General features: G+C 34.5%; 4 protein-coding genes across 13 annotated transcripts in view; 1 reads left to right on the top strand and 3 right to left on the bottom strand.

The window, feature by feature from the left end:
* The first annotated feature begins 872 nt into the window (after positions 1 to 872).
* Positions 873 to 1,334, top strand: Rpb10 (DNA-directed RNA polymerases I, II, and III subunit Rpb10). 2 transcript variants are annotated; one of them, XM_066394916.1, is made up of 2 exons: positions 873 to 1,022; positions 1,079 to 1,334. In XM_066394916.1, the coding sequence occupies exon 2, from the start codon at positions 1,117 to 1,119 to the stop codon at positions 1,318 to 1,320; it is 204 nt and encodes a 67-aa protein (XP_066251013.1). In that variant the 5' UTR covers positions 873 to 1,022; positions 1,079 to 1,116; the 3' UTR covers positions 1,321 to 1,334. The 2 variants fall into 2 exon arrangements, with proteins under 2 accessions (XP_066251013.1, XP_066251014.1); XM_066394917.1 differs by having other exon boundaries at positions 881 to 1,026.
* Positions 1,335 to 1,769: 435 nt separating this feature from the next.
* Positions 1,770 to 12,811, bottom strand: LOC136412045 (F-box only protein 25). Its single transcript, XM_066394914.1, has 5 exons — positions 12,607 to 12,811; positions 4,036 to 4,138; positions 3,691 to 3,970; positions 3,292 to 3,634; positions 1,770 to 3,010 (listed from the first exon to the last, which is right to left on the bottom strand). Exons 1-5 carry the CDS (start codon positions 12,708 to 12,710, stop codon positions 2,806 to 2,808), a joined length of 1,035 nt encoding a protein of 344 aa, XP_066251011.1. The 5' UTR covers positions 12,711 to 12,811; the 3' UTR covers positions 1,770 to 2,805.
* On the bottom strand, positions 5,634 to 8,021 carry LOC136412290 (uncharacterized). Its single transcript, XM_066395320.1, has one exon. The coding sequence runs from the start codon at positions 7,725 to 7,727 to the stop codon at positions 5,634 to 5,636; it is 2,094 nt and encodes a 697-aa protein (XP_066251417.1). The 5' UTR covers positions 7,728 to 8,021.
* Positions 12,812 to 13,648: 837 nt separating the features above from the next.
* Positions 13,649 to 17,150, bottom strand: part of Mp (Multiplexin) — a 209,594-nt gene continuing 206,092 nt past the window's right edge. For all 9 annotated transcript variants that reach the window (XM_066394763.1, XM_066394766.1, XM_066394767.1 and 6 more), the window contains one exon: positions 13,649 to 15,996. In XM_066394763.1, the coding sequence (XP_066250860.1) occupies positions 15,933 to 15,996 (64 nt within the window). In that variant the 3' untranslated portion in view covers positions 13,649 to 15,932. The remainder of the gene's footprint in view (positions 15,997 to 17,150) is intronic.

The raw sequence follows: 17,150 nt of genomic DNA, 5'->3' as shown, positions 1-17,150 counted from the left end.
CCAGTCAAAATTATTTTTATTATAGAGTGTTGTAAAAAGGATCCCAAAGTCCTTAAAACTAGGTGTCACATGACCTTTCTTCCCTACTCAAATGGGAGAGGATATAACCTCCCTTTTAAAGAGTTGCTAGTTCAGGCGTTAAGTACACATCAAAACATGGCCTCCATGTTCTGTACCTAGATTTTTGAATTCTAAACACGATGCCGTCGAGAAAATTGGGATATTTCATTTGAAATAAACGAGTCATTGATGTCTGAAATCATATAAATTTAGAGACGTATTCTGTGAATATTGGAAGATTTTTCCCAAATTCAAATACGTCAAAAGATAGCTTATTAGATCCTTTCTTAGTCCTGAAAAGTTGATTCCGAAGTTTGCAGCGGTTAGGGAACAACGCCGGTTTTCGTAGGACCTTGCACCTGTCAAAATTTTCAAATTTCCGAAATAATTCGAATTTTAAAGATAAGATACCTCACATAAATTTACTTCAAAATTTAACGAGGAATCTATAAATGTCAAAAAAATAGGGGGGTTTATTTGAAATAAGGAATTTTATGTCATGCAGGATGGGATAACGAGGGCATTATTAAGTTTTATTAGTAAAATGAAGGGGACCCCGCTTGAACCATTTTTCTAATGTCAACAATAAAGAAATTAGATAGATGGTGGACACCCTGTATAATTTTTTCATGCGGTAAGAGAGATACAATTCAAAGATATGGGGATAATGTGTTAAGGTTGAGATAACCGAGTACTATCGCGGCGCGAAGTGATCCAAACGTTGCGGACGGCGAAAACGGTGACGACCCTCGTTACCTTAGACGTCTGTTACCAGAGGGCAGCATAGATTACAAAAGGAGAAAAACTCTCTCTAACCTAAAAATAAAAAAAGAACAAGTACATGTCCAAAAACTCTAGGAGAGAAATATAATAAGTAAATTGTAGATTGAAACTCAAAATTACCGGTTTTTGCATCTACACTAACATAAAATAGTCAACAAAGGATCTGTCACTAATTAACAGTTCGTAAGCCTCGAAAACGATGTTTGAAAAATCTTTAATTTTCCACCCCCCACAGCCATTTTCAAAACGCTTTTTGCGTTTCAAAAGGCAACAATGATTATTCCAATCCGCTGCTTCACTTGTGGTAAAGTTATTGGCAACAAATGGGAAGCTTATTTGGGACTGTTGCAAGCTGAGTACACTGAAGGTGATGCCCTTGATGCTCTAGGGCTTAAAAGATACTGCTGCCGCAGAATGTTGCTTGGGCATGTAGACTTGATTGAGAAATTACTCAATTATGCTCCTCTTGAAAAATAAAGGGTTTTAATTATATCTACTTAGTTCATTTAATTGAAAGCATATTTATAGATTGGAGTTTTATTCAAGGTTTAGATTTCTAAGTGATAATGTAATTACCCACATCTTATTTATTCGTGAATCAATAGGAGAACATTTTCATCAAGATTTTTTACATACGTAAGTTTCACAAGCATGTCAAATTATTAAATGAGAAATGGGACATAACAGAGATAGTTAAAGTGCTAAGGACTAGAATATTTTGTCACATTTTTGTACCAAATTAATGTACATTAAATGTAGTTTATATTGTATTATAGTGAATTGGATGGGCTAGTGCAGTTGTCCATGGTGACTTGAGGTTTATTGTGCTATAATTGTTGCCTTCAATCTTACAACTTAAGTTGTTTTCAGTTTCTGTTTGTAGAGAAGTAAGAATCTTGGTAAAAAAATAACTAAAATGCATCAAAGAGTAAGTAAAAATACTTTATTTGCAGTATTAGGAGACAAAATAATCTAAAAAAAAACATACTTCTAGCAGCCTATAGATCAACCATTAAGTGTTAAACTTAAAAATATCACAATGCAGTACAAGCACAACAAAATATAGTTTCGTGAAACACCAGTATCATAAATACGATTTCTTAAAACTATATTATTAACAAAACTGTAATTCGTCAGAATCATTTAATGTTTCATTCCTCTATCACCTTTGTAGTAATACTGATCTTCATCTGATTTTGAACTGGCTTCTGAACGTGCTACAGTTTCATCAATGAGCCTAACTTACTTCAAAGACCAGTTTCAGTTAATAAATACAGAAATTAAAGAAAAACTGCTTATACCTTTTAATAAACAAAACAATATTATATAATAAACAAAACGCGAAACAATTTATTATGAATCCCTCATTTCACGTTATACGACTGAAGGTTTGCAAGTAAAACTCTCTCAAAAATCAACACAGCAAAAAGTTTGTCCTTTTTAACATTGCATGGTATAAACAATTTTGTATAACGGAGGGTTAGAGAAGCTTCGCTTTTCGATGCAATTTACAGGAAAACGATACTAACAGTTTAAACAATTTACCATAAAATGCATTTATAAGTCTATACAGTTTGATGATTTCAAGCCAGAACACCATACCATCAGACCGAAAATCTTGAGCTTATCACAATCGTCTGAATCTTTTTACAACAATTATATTTGTTTGTTGATTTCAGCGTTATTCACATTTAATATTGCCACCTTCTATAAATTCCACAATAGATTATAAAGTGGAAAAAACGAAATAACACAATGAGTTAAATTGAGAAATCTTTGGCAGAGATATCAATCTTCATGCTCTCAAAGTGCCTTCTATTTCTGGCTTGAAAACTACTATTACGAATGCAGTCAAAAAACATATTTATTTTTTACAATCTCGTCGCCTATAAGAGAAAATAACGTTGCCTTGAAGCTTACTATCTATCCAAACAACGTGACGTAGGCAGTTGGTGAACGGACTTAGAGTGAGAACAATTTGAGGAAGGCCGAAGGCGGTACCGGAGCAGGCGGAGTGATGCCGCCCGCTTCTTGAAGCCGAGCCCGAAAATCCGGGCATTGATCGGCTATGCAAGGATGGCCTAAAGATTTCCAAAAGAGGCAACGGCAATACTTGCATAAAGAAAGCATCTCGGCATATTGACGCTCTTCGTTTAATCCATACGTCCTGAAAGAAATGGAAAATTTTAGTAAAGGCAAAAGAGGATTAAGAGATTTCGAAGCTTAGATTTGCTTTCCAAACTTGGGGGGGATATGGATTCCGAAAAAATACTTTTAATAGCAAAACAAAACATGAAAGGCAGGTCTATCGAATCTCACAAACTATAAATATATACAGGGTGTGTACCTTCACTGCAGCAGTACATCGGTGCATTGCAGAATAAATGGATAACATAAAAAATAATTCCAATTGCATATTATAAATAGCAAACGAAAATAGCTACTAACTTTTTCAGCGAGTGATAAACACTATTCCAGTCAATCTTTCCTGTATCCTTTGGTAAAACTAGTTCAATTTGTTCAGGAGAAAAGTGGAACTTAGTTAGCTCTCGCCATACCCTTTGCTCGCTGACTATCGAGCAAATTTGATCGCAAGATTGAGCACCAGCCAATAAATCTCTATGGTCGGACAGTCTTAGAATAATCTCTCTAATACATTCCTCAGGAAGGTTAAGAAGTTTTGGATGGAGATCTGGATGGGGTTCTTGTATCTGAAATTCCGATCCCATGTTGAGAATTCTATTGATTTTGGCGGAGTGCTGGTGCCACAAGAGTTGAGATCCTAAAGGCCCTAAATTACACTTTTAGTTACATTTTATTATCATTTTTATCGAATTGATCACAAACCTCCCCAGCATGCAGATCGTTCAGCAGCGCTCAAAGCTCGAAGTTTGTTTAACAATCGGCGGAAACTTCTAGGATTGTGTTGACTAGAGGTAGCGTGTCTGGCAACCTCTTCAAGCATTGCCAGCAGTGCTTTCTGGGTGCATCCGGACATGTTGGTCATTTGCTGACCGATCAGGTGGTCGAGGAGGGCGCATATGTAGTTGAAACGCCGGACATCTCGGACAGCATTGCGGAAATCAAGTCGCTTAACTGCCTCATCAAGTTCGTTAAAACCTGCAATCTGAGATTTTACCAAATTAGTGTTATTGGCTTTCAAAGTTGTAAGATTTTTGAAACAGCCATTACCTCTTTTGTACTTTTTACAGTAATGTGGCAATGGGGTTGGTGACTTGAGGACTGGTCGGCAGCATCAATGTTTTCTTTGTCTTCTTCATTGCTCTCTTTAAATCTGAAAGGACGGAAAGGATTTTCAATCTACAGGATATGTGTGTCCCATTAAAAACTTACCCCTTCTAATTTCTTAATTTTTGATATTAGAAAAAAGGTTCAAACAGGGACCCCCCTTCATTTTAGGAGTAGAATTTAAAAATGGCCTTGTTACCCCACCTCACATGATCTGTCCCACCGTACGTCATATAAACTTCCTTATTTTAAATGAAACCCCCAATTCTTTGGCATTTTTCGATTTCTCATTAAATTTTAAAGCCAGTTTATGTAAGGTGTTTTATTTTTAAAATTCACTTTATTCGAATTATTAACGCCGATTTTCGTGTGACTTTGCAGCTATCAAAATTTTCAACTTTTCTTAAATAACTCGAAAAAAGTAACTTTTAAAGATAAGATACTTTAAAATTTAACGAGATACCCAAAAACTAGAGGGGTTCCATTTAAAATAAGAAAGTTTATATGACGTGCAGTGAGACGGATCATGCAGTGTGGGGTCACGAGGCCATTTTTAAATTCTACTTTTATAATGAAGGGGGTCCTCGTTTGAACCTTTTTTCTAATATTAAAAATAAAGAAATTAGATGGGGGGTAAATTGTTAATGGGATACCATATACTAAAACTGAAAAGAAACGCAATATTTCGATCTCCAGTTTCCGTACTTTTTCTTTTCTTATGACATTTTGCCAATATTGAGATTTCTCTAGCTTCATATCTTTTTAAATTTTAATATTTTCCATCTTATTTATTTTCATAGCGAGGACATTCAATGGGTTTTCACTACGCGGATTTCTTAATTTATAAGAAACATAAAACTGTGTAGATAATTGTGTCTCCATTAAAAAGCATAATAGAATAAAAACTGGAATTTACTGAATAACAATGGGTTTAACATTCTGCATACCTTGAATATAAATTCCCAAATTGTAACTACAACGCTAAATATAGCTCAAAAACGACATGACCTTTTATGTATGAATGTGTTTGATATTGGTTAATCTCTCTTCTTTCAGGCGTACTAAAATACCTTTGATTCATTATGCATGCTTGGGAAATTTGCAGGGGATCTGATAATGTAAATATAGTCATTACAACATGCCTTATAAGGCTTTGTGGCAATTCTTTATTGAAATATATTGTAATTGTTATCTTCTAATTGTCCTAAACAATACCTTTTTATCTTTGCATATTGTTCGGTAGAGTTACATTTTTTCCACATTAGTAAATCTTGTGTTTATGCCTCTAGGGACCAAATATTTTGGCCTTCTATCGTATTTTATACTGTTCGTTTCATCTATTATAAACGTTTACATTCTAATACCTAAATATCATAATCTGAATAAATTAATAACAAATTAGGGAAAATACCAAGTAAAGCCGTGTTTTTCAATTTGCCAGAGGTGGCAAATGATCGGTGAGCCGTGTGACGTCAAAGCGCTAGCCTCTCCACAGTGTATTGTTTGCTAGCCTCGTTACTTCTGACATATCTATTTTGTATTTATTTGGAAAGTAAAAGTGTTTTCAGCCAATGACCTCTGGAAACTTTTAACCTTCGAACCAAGATTAGTTTCGACCCACAAACTTCAATAAAAAATATCATTAAGGCCACTGTCAGTCCTATTAGGAAAATAATCAATATTCCTTTCATATCATCGAAATCAAATGCCTTGTAACGTCCTCCGTCCGTACCAGTCTCGTCGTGTAGCTTATTTATCCTGGAATCATAGATAAACCCTTCGGCAAAGTCGCGAAACCATTTCGCTTTCAATCCCACTTCATTGACCCAAACTAAAAATTCGTTAATCACCTTCAAGTAGGGAGAGCCAAGAGGTACTATGTAGGAAAGGAAGAAAGAGTTTGGGCACTCAGGTACAATATGAAGCAACGGATTGAAATTTTTGTCTGAGAATTGAGTGCGAATCAGTAAATCACCATCTAGGTACCTTTCAATACCTGCTAGGTGGTTGGCAGCAGCGATTTCAGCTGAAGTCAAATTGTCGTCAACAACTTTCATTTTCTGAACCACTTTTTTGGCCAGACGTTCATAAAGAGGAATGGGAATTCCTTTGAAGGGGTTGATGGATGACCTCATGCCTATGCCGCTTTTATCAAACTCTTCTAGAGTGTTAATGTCAGGCAGATATTTGTTGGCCGTGTATTCTGAGAGTAACGCTCCTGAGAATACAGTCGATAAAACTATGGAGTACACGTAAAAGCTCCCTAGAAATGCCCTTCTTGAAAGCCTGTTGTCCGGATGGATGGTGTAAGTTACCGATTGTCCCAGGAAAGACGCATATATTTCTTGAAGGGCTTGGGCCAGTGATGCCGGATGAGCTCTGAAGAATTTATTAATAACCCCGCAGCCTAGCAGTACTAACAAACTAAACGCGGCAAATTTTCCTGTGACCATGCTTATGGTTCCCATCCACTTGGACAATTTCTCGGCCTTGGGAACCATCACACAAACTTTGTCAAAGTGGAACATGTACGTGAACTCCAAACCGTCCGCTCCATAGGGCATCATAAACCTGGAGTTCCCTTGAAGGTCCACCGTTCTTTCCAAAATCACCTTCAAACTCCCTTTGGAAGTGCCATTTTCCAAAATTTTTCCATAGAATTGAGCGTTAGGATCTTGTGATAAAATCAGCGTGAAATTCAAAAATTCGGACAGGCTGGACATTGCTGTGCCATCTGCTCCATAAAATGATGATGTAGATGGTATTTTCTTATATATAGTGGACCCTTGCAGGAATTTGGGCGGGCGTGCAACCGCTGTAGGATAACGTTCGAATAGCGATATCATCAGGGGGCACCCATTTAGGTTTTTAACATGGTTTAGCAACAGGTTTGGGTACTCCAGTATGTATAAGCAGTGGTACAGAACCACCTGCCCACAAGATTGACGCTTGTTGTTTTGATGGTTGAAAGGCTTGTAGGTGAAAATAAAGTCTTGGTATTCTACCGAGCACGGGAAGTGGGCAATAACGTTGAGTATGGAGAAGTTGGTCCACAAATATGTTAGCAAAGTGTTTATGGCAAGTAGGTTGACTGCTGTGGTCGGAAATATTAAAATTGTGAAGCACCTGGCACTTCTCGTCACACTAGAAATGTCTGTAGTACTGAAGTAGTTCATCAGTACTTCTGGATTTTCTCCCATGAATATACGTACCACGTCCGCATCAATGTGTTTTTTCGCCTGCTCGAAAATGCCAGAGGCATCCTCTTCGGTAACATTTCCTTCGTTTTGGTAAACTATTATTTCGCCTGTATTATTCTCAGTTGTATTTATTTTATCATATTCGCTTCTGCTCAAGTAAACAAACTCATTTTTAAGCAGGACGATTTTCTTCAGTAACTTAGAGTTCATCGCAAAGAAACCATCGAGTAAATCTAAAGTAGTCCACTGCCTTTCTTCCTTCCCATTTAGAATATTTGTAATCAGAATATTTTGAGATATGTTGAAGTAACGATCATAAGTTTTGTAATTCTGGAATGAGAAGCACTGTTGAATGGTTGCAGGTAGCTGACTTAACAGCAGGCGGGGCCATAATAGCGCTAGAAGTAATATTAGTGTAAATTTAAATAGTATCATTGTGTCTATTAAACTTCACTTCGTGGGCTCTTGCAGCTTTCCCACGAAACATTTACATTAAGGCGACTAAACTAGCGAATGGGATTTAGTTGTCCAGGAAATAGTGATTTCCGAGTCTCTTTAAAGTGTCAAAATCAAAGTAAATTATCATTTAAGGTTTAACAAGTGGTTGCGTGCCGAAAGTAATAAATGCCAGGCTGTAATTACCGAGTCTAATTTCGATTTAAACCAAGTTAAATTTAGAGAATTGAGTAGTGTTTGCTATAATTTGTTTGGATACCATATGGTAAGTTTCTAGATGTAAAAAACTGAGTTACCAAAAAGTTTCGGACCCGCTCAGGCAATACCTCAAAAAATTTCAATCGAAACTTGTGAAATTTCGAAAATTATTAAATTATCTTTTTGAATTAATTGTGAGGGAGATGTTGTTAGGACTTGCGAAATCTACAAATCTATCCATGACCGTTTTTTTTTCGTTTAATTAATTTTGGTTATGCGTAGGCCTAGGTTTAGACCCGCAATCAAATACCCCTTAAGTGTACGCAATTAGCATAAGTCGTTTTTAAAATTGATTTCTGTTTAGGTTTAGTCTAAACCAGGGGTCCCCAAACTTTTTGGAAACAGGACCGCATGTAACTATTTAAAACTATGAGTGGGCTGGATTGCAAATTTTATATGAAAATAACATTAATAAATTATTAATTTGCAGAAAATTTCTTTCAAATTTTTCGCAAGACTGAAAGTGTGAAAAATGATTTTCTTGCAACAGTTTGAAAAGAAGTAATTTTGTTTGAAATGCTTCAATATGGAAAAAGAGTTCATGTAGAAGTTTTCTTTTTCCGTGTAAGTTTATATTAAGGAAGTTAAAATGTTCAGGTGTCAGTAAAAAATATTAGATCCCACAACCACATGGGCTCAGAAAGTCCTTAAACTAAAATTTTCCATCATAAATATAGTATCAACTTTGTTCTACAGCTCAAAGAACTTCAGCAATGATTGTTGCGACACAGTAACTGGCTTTATCTACGACTTAATTTTGGTTTGTAATTTTTTTTTAAGTATGTTGTTAGCTGGACAAAATATGTCTGGAATCTTTCATTTTTTTCACATACAGTAAACACTCGATACTGTGAACATCGGATAACGTAAACCTCCGGATAATGTGAATCACCTTTCTATCACATTAACCACCGTATAACGTGAACAAATGATTTCCGTTACCGGGGGAACTACTTCTGGGGATTCCCTGGCAGTCGTGCTCAATACGGGGTTGCCCGACCCCGGGTTCGGCCCGGTATTTCCCCAGTTTTACTTTCCCCTATTGTTTAATTTTTTGCATTGCAACATTTGCCTGTTGCTTTTGAACGGTTGTCGAAAGGTTTAGTGAATACGTGTTGTTATATGTAATGTCGCTGAAAAAACCAAAGTGTTTAACTCTCCATGAAAAATATCTTGTAATTCAGGAGCTAAGTAAAGGTGCAAGTGTTTCAAATTTATCTAGAAAATACAATATAGCTAAATCTACGATTTGCAAAATAAAGCAAAGAAAAGAAACCATTTTAAGAGTAATAACAGATACATATGTTGGATCAAGTAAAAGAAAAACACTTAAAGGGTCTGGATTACCACAAATGGAAAAACAGATATACAAATGGTTCAACGAAATAAAAATTTTGTTGCAAGCGGAGAAATGATAAAGCAAAAAGCCAAATCCATACATTCTGAAATAAAGGATGTAATTCCTGATAAGGAATTTACGGCTACAGAGGTTTAAAAAAAGATTTGGAATTCGGTTTTTAAAAATTTCCGGGGAAAAACTTTCTTCCCAACCGGAACTTATTAACCCTTTCAAAAAGCAGTTAAAAATAAAATGCAGAAACTTGGATTTACATTAGATTAACTTTATAATGCTGACGAAACGGGCTTATACTGGAAACTTCTACCGGACAAAACATTGAAAGACTGAAAAACAACGAATAACAACAGTTTGCACAAATACTACTGGAAGACAAAGTAAAACCATTAGTTATCGGTAAGGCTGCCAATCCAAGGTAATTTAAAAACTTTACTTGCCCTGTTGATTACGAACATTCCAAGACAGCATGGATGACTGCTGTGTGTGGATTTAAAAAAAATGGTTCCATCATTCCTTTGTACCTCAGGTAAATTTTGTTGTGTATTTTTCTTGAAATCGTAGTATAAATTTACGTATTCCTTTACAGGTTACACGTATTTTGTCAAATAAAGGGCTCCCGATAAAAGCCTTACTTCTGCTAGATAACGCGCCATCTCATTCAAACGAAGAAGAATTAAAGGGCGAAGATGGACAGTTAGTAACAATGTTTCTTCCACCTAACGTTACGCCGCTTATCCAACCTATGGATCAAAATTATATTACAGGAATAGCCTTCTTGCCGATGTTATAGCAAGTAATTCAAACATAACTGATACATTGAAAAACTTGACTATTAAGGAAGCTGTTGTCAACTTAACGGCTGCATGGAATCGACTCGATTCACAAATTATTGCAAAATGTTGGAGAAATATGTTAGAGAACACTAAAATGTCCGAGGATGACGATGATGAATTACCTCTTTCTGTTTTAAAACGTCGATGGGACGATGATAAGACAGGCTTAATCTCCAAATCCTGTGATCTTCTAAATACATTAGCACCACAAATAAGGGATTTATCTTTACAATTTAAATCTGTTATTACATATGTAATTTATGTATATTTGTTGGCCACATTCAAGGAAACTGATGTATTGGAATGGAATGATGCTGACAAAGAATGTGAAAACGACCAAGAAGAATGTGAAGTTCATGTAGTCGAGAATTTTGAAGAAATGTCAAGCGAAGTGTCACTGGACAGCGCTATAACTGCATTAAATACTGCAATCCAGTGGGCAGAATATAGTGGTGTGGACTTCACAGACCTCATAGTTTTAAAAAGACTAAGAGAAACAGCCCTTGTGCAAAAAATTACAAGTCCTAAGAAGCAAACTAAAATTTCAGACTTTTTTGTCTCCCAATAATCTGTTTTCCACTCTATTTAGATTAATTCCCGATTACATAAATAATTCGCTAACGTGAACGTGCGTTGTTTTATTTTGTTCACGGTATCGAGTGTCTACTGTAATTCTCTTTGAAACTTCTCATATTTTTTACCGTATTTACTAACACACTAATACACTAATGTTTCTTCAAATTGTATTCTTTGAAAATTGCCACAGTTTCGTTGCAAATAAGACATAAACTTTTGTCTGTATCCTGATTAAAAATATTTCATTGTTCATTTTCATTAAAAATTCGACGTTCTTTACCCACCTTTCTCTTTTTTGATAATATTTTGAAATAGGTAAAAATAAAAGATAAAAAATTTTTACGTATATAAAACACATACTTAATGAAATGATTTAATGGTTTCAATGCATTGTTACTGATAGCTTTGATAACAAGTTCATAAATCCCTGAATTTTGTAACTTCTAGTAATTCTCCAATATTTTATAATTTGATAAAACATCAATACATCAATTTCAAATTTTCTATACGCTTTTATGTGGCATTAAAATTTAATGTAGCGAATATTTGTGAATTATTTTTCTTTTTGATAGTGATTTGCGGTTTCTTCTTTCGTGTGATAAGAGCACAAACACATGCTGTCTCAATAAAATCCGCAACTATTCACTTGCCATTACGCGAACGTTACCAGCAACGAAATGTTTCCAGCTACTTTTTAATCGCGTCAATATTTAATCACCAGCAACTTAAGTTGCTCTTGCGCGGCGGGCATTATTTATATTTAAAATTTTGGATTTTGTAACAGTTCCATTTTCTATGAAGCATGCTTTACGTCCTTGATAGTTTCTGTGATGCTTCCCGTTACATGTGCGTGTACATTTACATCTGCCAGTCTTATCAATTATGCATGTAGGAATAACATTATGAATATTTTCTACGTTTCAGAAATGTTAATATTTTATCAAAATATAGAAAGACAAACTAACGAATTTACTATTACTCGATTGCATCTCTACCTTTCTATATCACGACTGACTCTTTTTCTGCTCTTGCTTTTTCTTTTCAGTTTCTGGGAGATGTCCCAGTCCAAAATGGGATTCCCCGACACTAGACCATCTAGTAGCAGCGGTGGCAGTAACTTCGCTCAAGAGTGCTTCATCCCTAGATGGCTCTGTTAGTTTGCCCATGTTTATCTTATTGCTACCTCTAATACTGAAACTTGTGAACTACTCCGACAAGTACTAACGCTAAGTGCTTACAACAGTTCAAATAAAAGTTTTTTGATTTATAAATAGTATTTTCGTATGGATTAGCATATGCGAACCGAGACGTCTGCCAGGAAAATCCCGAACGGGATTAATTTCTTTGTTCCAAAAATAGCCTTGAACTTGCTTAAGTACTTGTTAATTAATTGCGCATTTCAGGCGCGTTCTAAATCCGCACAGCAAAAATGAAAAAAATATGCTGGTAAAATGCAGAAAATAAAACCAAAACGAGTTTATTCTTGTTTCATCTTCATGTCAAGTCAATGACGGACCTATCTAATAACAGTACTTAGTACATAATTATTTACTTTAATAAATTTATTATTGCGTTTTTCAATTAAGTCAGCAGATATAGTTGAATGGAATAGGGTCGTTAAGAAGCGAAACAATTTACAAAAGAAAACCAACGACAAGGTAAAAAAGTATGAGAGTCTACTTCAAATCGCAAATGTCTTTAAAAATCTATTAATTCTGAACGAATATTGTGAAAGTCCAGATCATAAGAACAAAGAAACGTGTCTAACCACGCTTGAAGCTGGCGATCGATGGCCTGTGCACGGAAAAATAAACAATTGAATATGGAAACTTACTTGATCTGTTTGCAGTGTTCGAGGACCTTTTTCTTCTCCCATCCTTCATCAGTTTTGACCCATGCTTCTCCGGGACTTCTCCAGTCTTTCGATATGAACGGCATGCTTTAAATGTGTTCAAAATTCAAAATATTGCGTTCTTCTGACAAAACACAAAACAGCTGATATAAACATCAACTTTCTCGTCTAGTCGGCTGGTAGTGGAGTGCGGGGACGCCTGCGCGAGTTTTGCTGGGAATTGCGCATGTTCTGCAGCTTGCAAGGAGCTGTTGTGGGTTATTATTTTAGATTGGGACTATTCTTTTTGCATGGAGTATACCCTGGGGTTTGCAACGAGTTTTACTTTAAATCGGGCCTGGACATTATGTACGAAGAAAGATGTGCAATGTTTATGGGATCATATTTTCCTAACTTATATGAAATGAATTATTGTACTAGTATATTGGACAACGAAGGTTGACAGGATGGTTATATCGTTCGAGAACGCGAGGGAAATATGGAGAATCTACTCGAGTTGTATAAAGTATCTCAAATTCCATCGTTTTACGGGGTCTCTCAGCTGTTGAAGTTACAGACATCCAGTTTCGCAATCTTAACCTCAATTTTAATTTTGTAGATACCGAGGGCTTTAAAAACTGCATTCTGGGATCTCCTCTGTATAACTATTATTCACCAAAAAGTCAACAATGTAAGTTCGGCTGATAATTCAGTATGAATCTGGGTGCATAATCATATGCATCCATTTATTGGTTAATTTAAAAGAGGTGAATATACGCACTTACATATGTTATGCTAAGTTAGCAACGGATTAAACTGTGAATCAATAAATTATAATTAATTTATGAGGATTTTAATTCTTATAAGTTACAGATTCTTGATAATATGGTGGATAGAATTAATTGCTTAAGTAGTTTAGTAATTGGTTAAGGAACATTGAATTATATGGCATTGTTTATGTCATTAGAAACCCTTTGATTTTGTCTTATATATGATAATTACTGTTTGCACTTTCCACGGGCTGTATTGAAAATGAAAAATGCGATTTACCGAAGTACTTTATTGTTCTGCTTAATAGTAAGTACGACCAATTTAAATACATACAATATACACTTCCAATCACACACTGTGCATTTAAACTAGTTTTTATATTATTCATTTGCTTCCATAATAGTCTGACATGGATACAAGAAATAAAATTCTCTGAAAACAGTTTTGAATGGGTACTGATTTACCCTGCAATTTTTTATAAGGGTTTGAATTTTAGAAGAATACAGCAACGATTATGGAAGGAATGGTGACATATTTAATACATTTATTAATTATGCTTATTTACTTATTAAAAAAATATCGTTAACAGCTAAAAATATTCACTGTGATCAATGATCGTGATGTGTAACCTGGATATGTAAATAATATGTCTTAGGTATATGATTTTTAATCTATAAAAGATTATAAATAATTTTGTCTATGTTACTAATTAAGAATCAAACTGTTTTTTTATTTGTTTTAAGTTTGTACAAAAATTTAACGAATTTTAGCTACCTATATGTATGTAGTTACATAAAAAATCGTTAAAAATATAAAAAATTGATTTACAAAAGTACGAGTACAATGATAGGCAAACAAGACGTATATTTTACATGCGAGTATTATACTATAAAATAGGTACCATATTTTCTTTTCTTTCTACAGCGCAGCTTTAAGATGCCAGAAAATACATTGAAAAATATTATAAGGTATAGAGTTAAAAAATTGAAGCTTATTGTGGTATTGGTTTTGTGGCGAGTCCTGTAAAATAAAAATAACTTATATAGTGAACGTAAGAAAAAAAAAGATGCACGTGTTTCCAGTCTTGAGAAATATCCATTATTCCTTGCTTTATGTCTGCACTGTACATCGAATGTGATATGGTAGGTAATTTGGTAATTGGTACCATTATTTCCTTTTTTGGCTTTGGAGTCAGATTTTTGAAAATCTTATCCAAACGAATCTTTGAAAACATATTATGAAATTAAGCGAGGATATAATCATTTTTCATATGGAGTTTATAGTAGGTTTCGTGACTACTTTGTTACTTCTTCCATATACTCCGAATGTCCCCAAGCTGAGATTAAGACATTCCGAAATTTGAGCTCAGTTTGTAGACCTGTGGAGACTGTAGGAATTGATCTTTTCATAATGACACTGAAAACACATTTTACTGAATATTGTGAGCATTGTTACTACGACAATAAAATGACAACACACATTTTTAAGCCGTAGTTTTCACTTTGTCGGTTTGAGTATCCTGGAAGTTCTTATACGAAAGCGCGAATTGAAATATTATATAGTTTCTTAAATTCCACCGGGGACATGCTAGCGAAACGATATGAGACAGGAAATGAAAGTTCACTCTGCTGGTCTTTAAATATAAATAATAAATTCCTGTTGTCTCTTTGAGAGAAGCGATATTAAAAATCTTCCTAGTACTGTATTGCAATTTTTTTCAACACTCTATATCTCTTGCTGTCAGGGGATCCTCAATTATGTCAGCAAACAGCACTGGGTCGACGAACACTTCGTCTTAATCATACGTATATCGACTTAAAAAATATAATTATTTACAATTAAAGTGCTCACTTCACAAATAGTCCAGACGGCACAGTTTTCAGTAAATTTTAATAGCTCGTATATTGGAAACGTCTTGGCTAATTTTCATGAATAAAAAAAAATTTTGAAGTCTCTTTCTTTGTATAGCTATTGACGAAAAACAATCTTCAATGCCATCAAAACATGAACCCGAGATATCGATTAAACTCATTAAATGATATTGGCATGGCGTTTTTCTTTGCCTTGTACGACATTGAGTAAACATTGTTTTTTTTAGACGAGTACTCGTCAATGATTAAAAAAAAACCGGATTTTCCGAATATTTTTAATTCATGAAAGTTATCTCCGGTATATCTGAAATATAAACATCTAAAAATGACTGAAAAATGTATCGTTTTGATTATTATTGTGAGTAGTTTATTTGGTAGTAAAAGTTAAAAATGCTTTATTACCTTGACATCAAAGTCTAAATGCTAACTAAGCTTATCAACTAGTGACTGAACTTTTACTTAAAATGAGAAACGTTCCTTTTTCATGATGTTACTAATGTCAATACAAAATGTACAAAATACAACTTAATTCACTAACTGATAACAAATTATTGCCTAAAGCTTTTTTTCTCGAACTCTACTTCCAATTGACTGTTAACATATTCCTATGGATGGAACGAGAAAGTTATTGAACTTGTGATTTGAGTTATGACTTAGTTACATAAGATAAATGTGACACGTCCAGTATTAGTGAATGGAGTTCAGGAATTGATGATATTGTTGCTCTGACATCAGGTTGTCATTGATGTTTCTGAAAAAAAAAATTATTATAAATAAATTACAATTTTGGAATGTTGACAAATAAAATGACAGTTTCCTTAAAGAAAATTAACGAGTTTTATTTCCCTACTATGCTGACTAAATATTGAAGAAATTAGTCATTACGGTAGGTCACACAAAAAAGGGTAAGAAATAAATATGCATTGTGATTACAGTGGTTCAAAATGTTGCTGAGTGGTCAAAACCAAAATGACATTAACTATTGTATATATTATTGTTTTATTTACTTACTCAGGCTAATCTGTTAAATTTGATCAGAATTATTGGTATCAAATTCAGAAATATCATTGCTGCTACTTTTTTTAGGTAACTAAAACTGACAAAAACTATTTCCTTTACACTTTTCGACAGCGATAACTTTCTGACTTTTCTACTACTTTTGCTACGTACACTCTCTTCGATTGCAAAAACATCCGAGAACTTCATTTCACCATAAACTTTATACGAATTATAGTTCTTTATTCACCAAAACTGTTTTTATTAGAAGAACTTATTTGTTTTATTTAAACTAAGTACAATGAGGATCAAACTAATAGCATAACTACTTGTAGAAAATTATGAAGCAGAATTACTATATCTTATAGGGTAAGGGCGGTTATATATTATCCTTCATCCCAGGGTCATAATGGGCTTAGGTTGTCCACGACGCCAGACGTCCATATGTGGGATAATATATGGACAAGACAAAATGCGAAGAAATACAGATGACCACATGAAGATACAGATGGCCCTATGATGTTACGGATGGCTACGTAACTCACGTTCAAATATAATCGGAAACTATCAGGTGCATGGAAAGATAGATTGGGGGGATACTTGGGAGATTTATAGGTACCTGAATAAATTCTTAACTAAGTACTAATAAAACAATCAGCATTTATTAGAACGCTCTATTAAAAAAAAACTGTATATGAAACGAACATTGAAATTTACGATTAATAAGATATTTTAACATTTTCAATATATCGGACCACTGGGCAGTTTATCAGGCGCCTTTTGCTGCTGGGCATTTTTTACTGCTCTTTTTTGTGTGGCTTATGGTGATGACTAATTTCTTCAATATTTAGATGAACTATAGTTCAGGTTAGTATTTCCAAGATATAGGCAAGGCTCTTAGTTCAACTA

The sequence above is a fragment of the Euwallacea similis genome, chromosome 11, assembly GCF_039881205.1.
Source record: "Euwallacea similis isolate ESF13 chromosome 11, ESF131.1, whole genome shotgun sequence".
NCBI classification, from domain to species: Eukaryota; Metazoa; Arthropoda; class Insecta; order Coleoptera; family Curculionidae; genus Euwallacea; species Euwallacea similis.
Note: the sequence above shows the minus strand (reverse complement) of the source record. Positions and strands in the feature narration are given on the sequence as shown.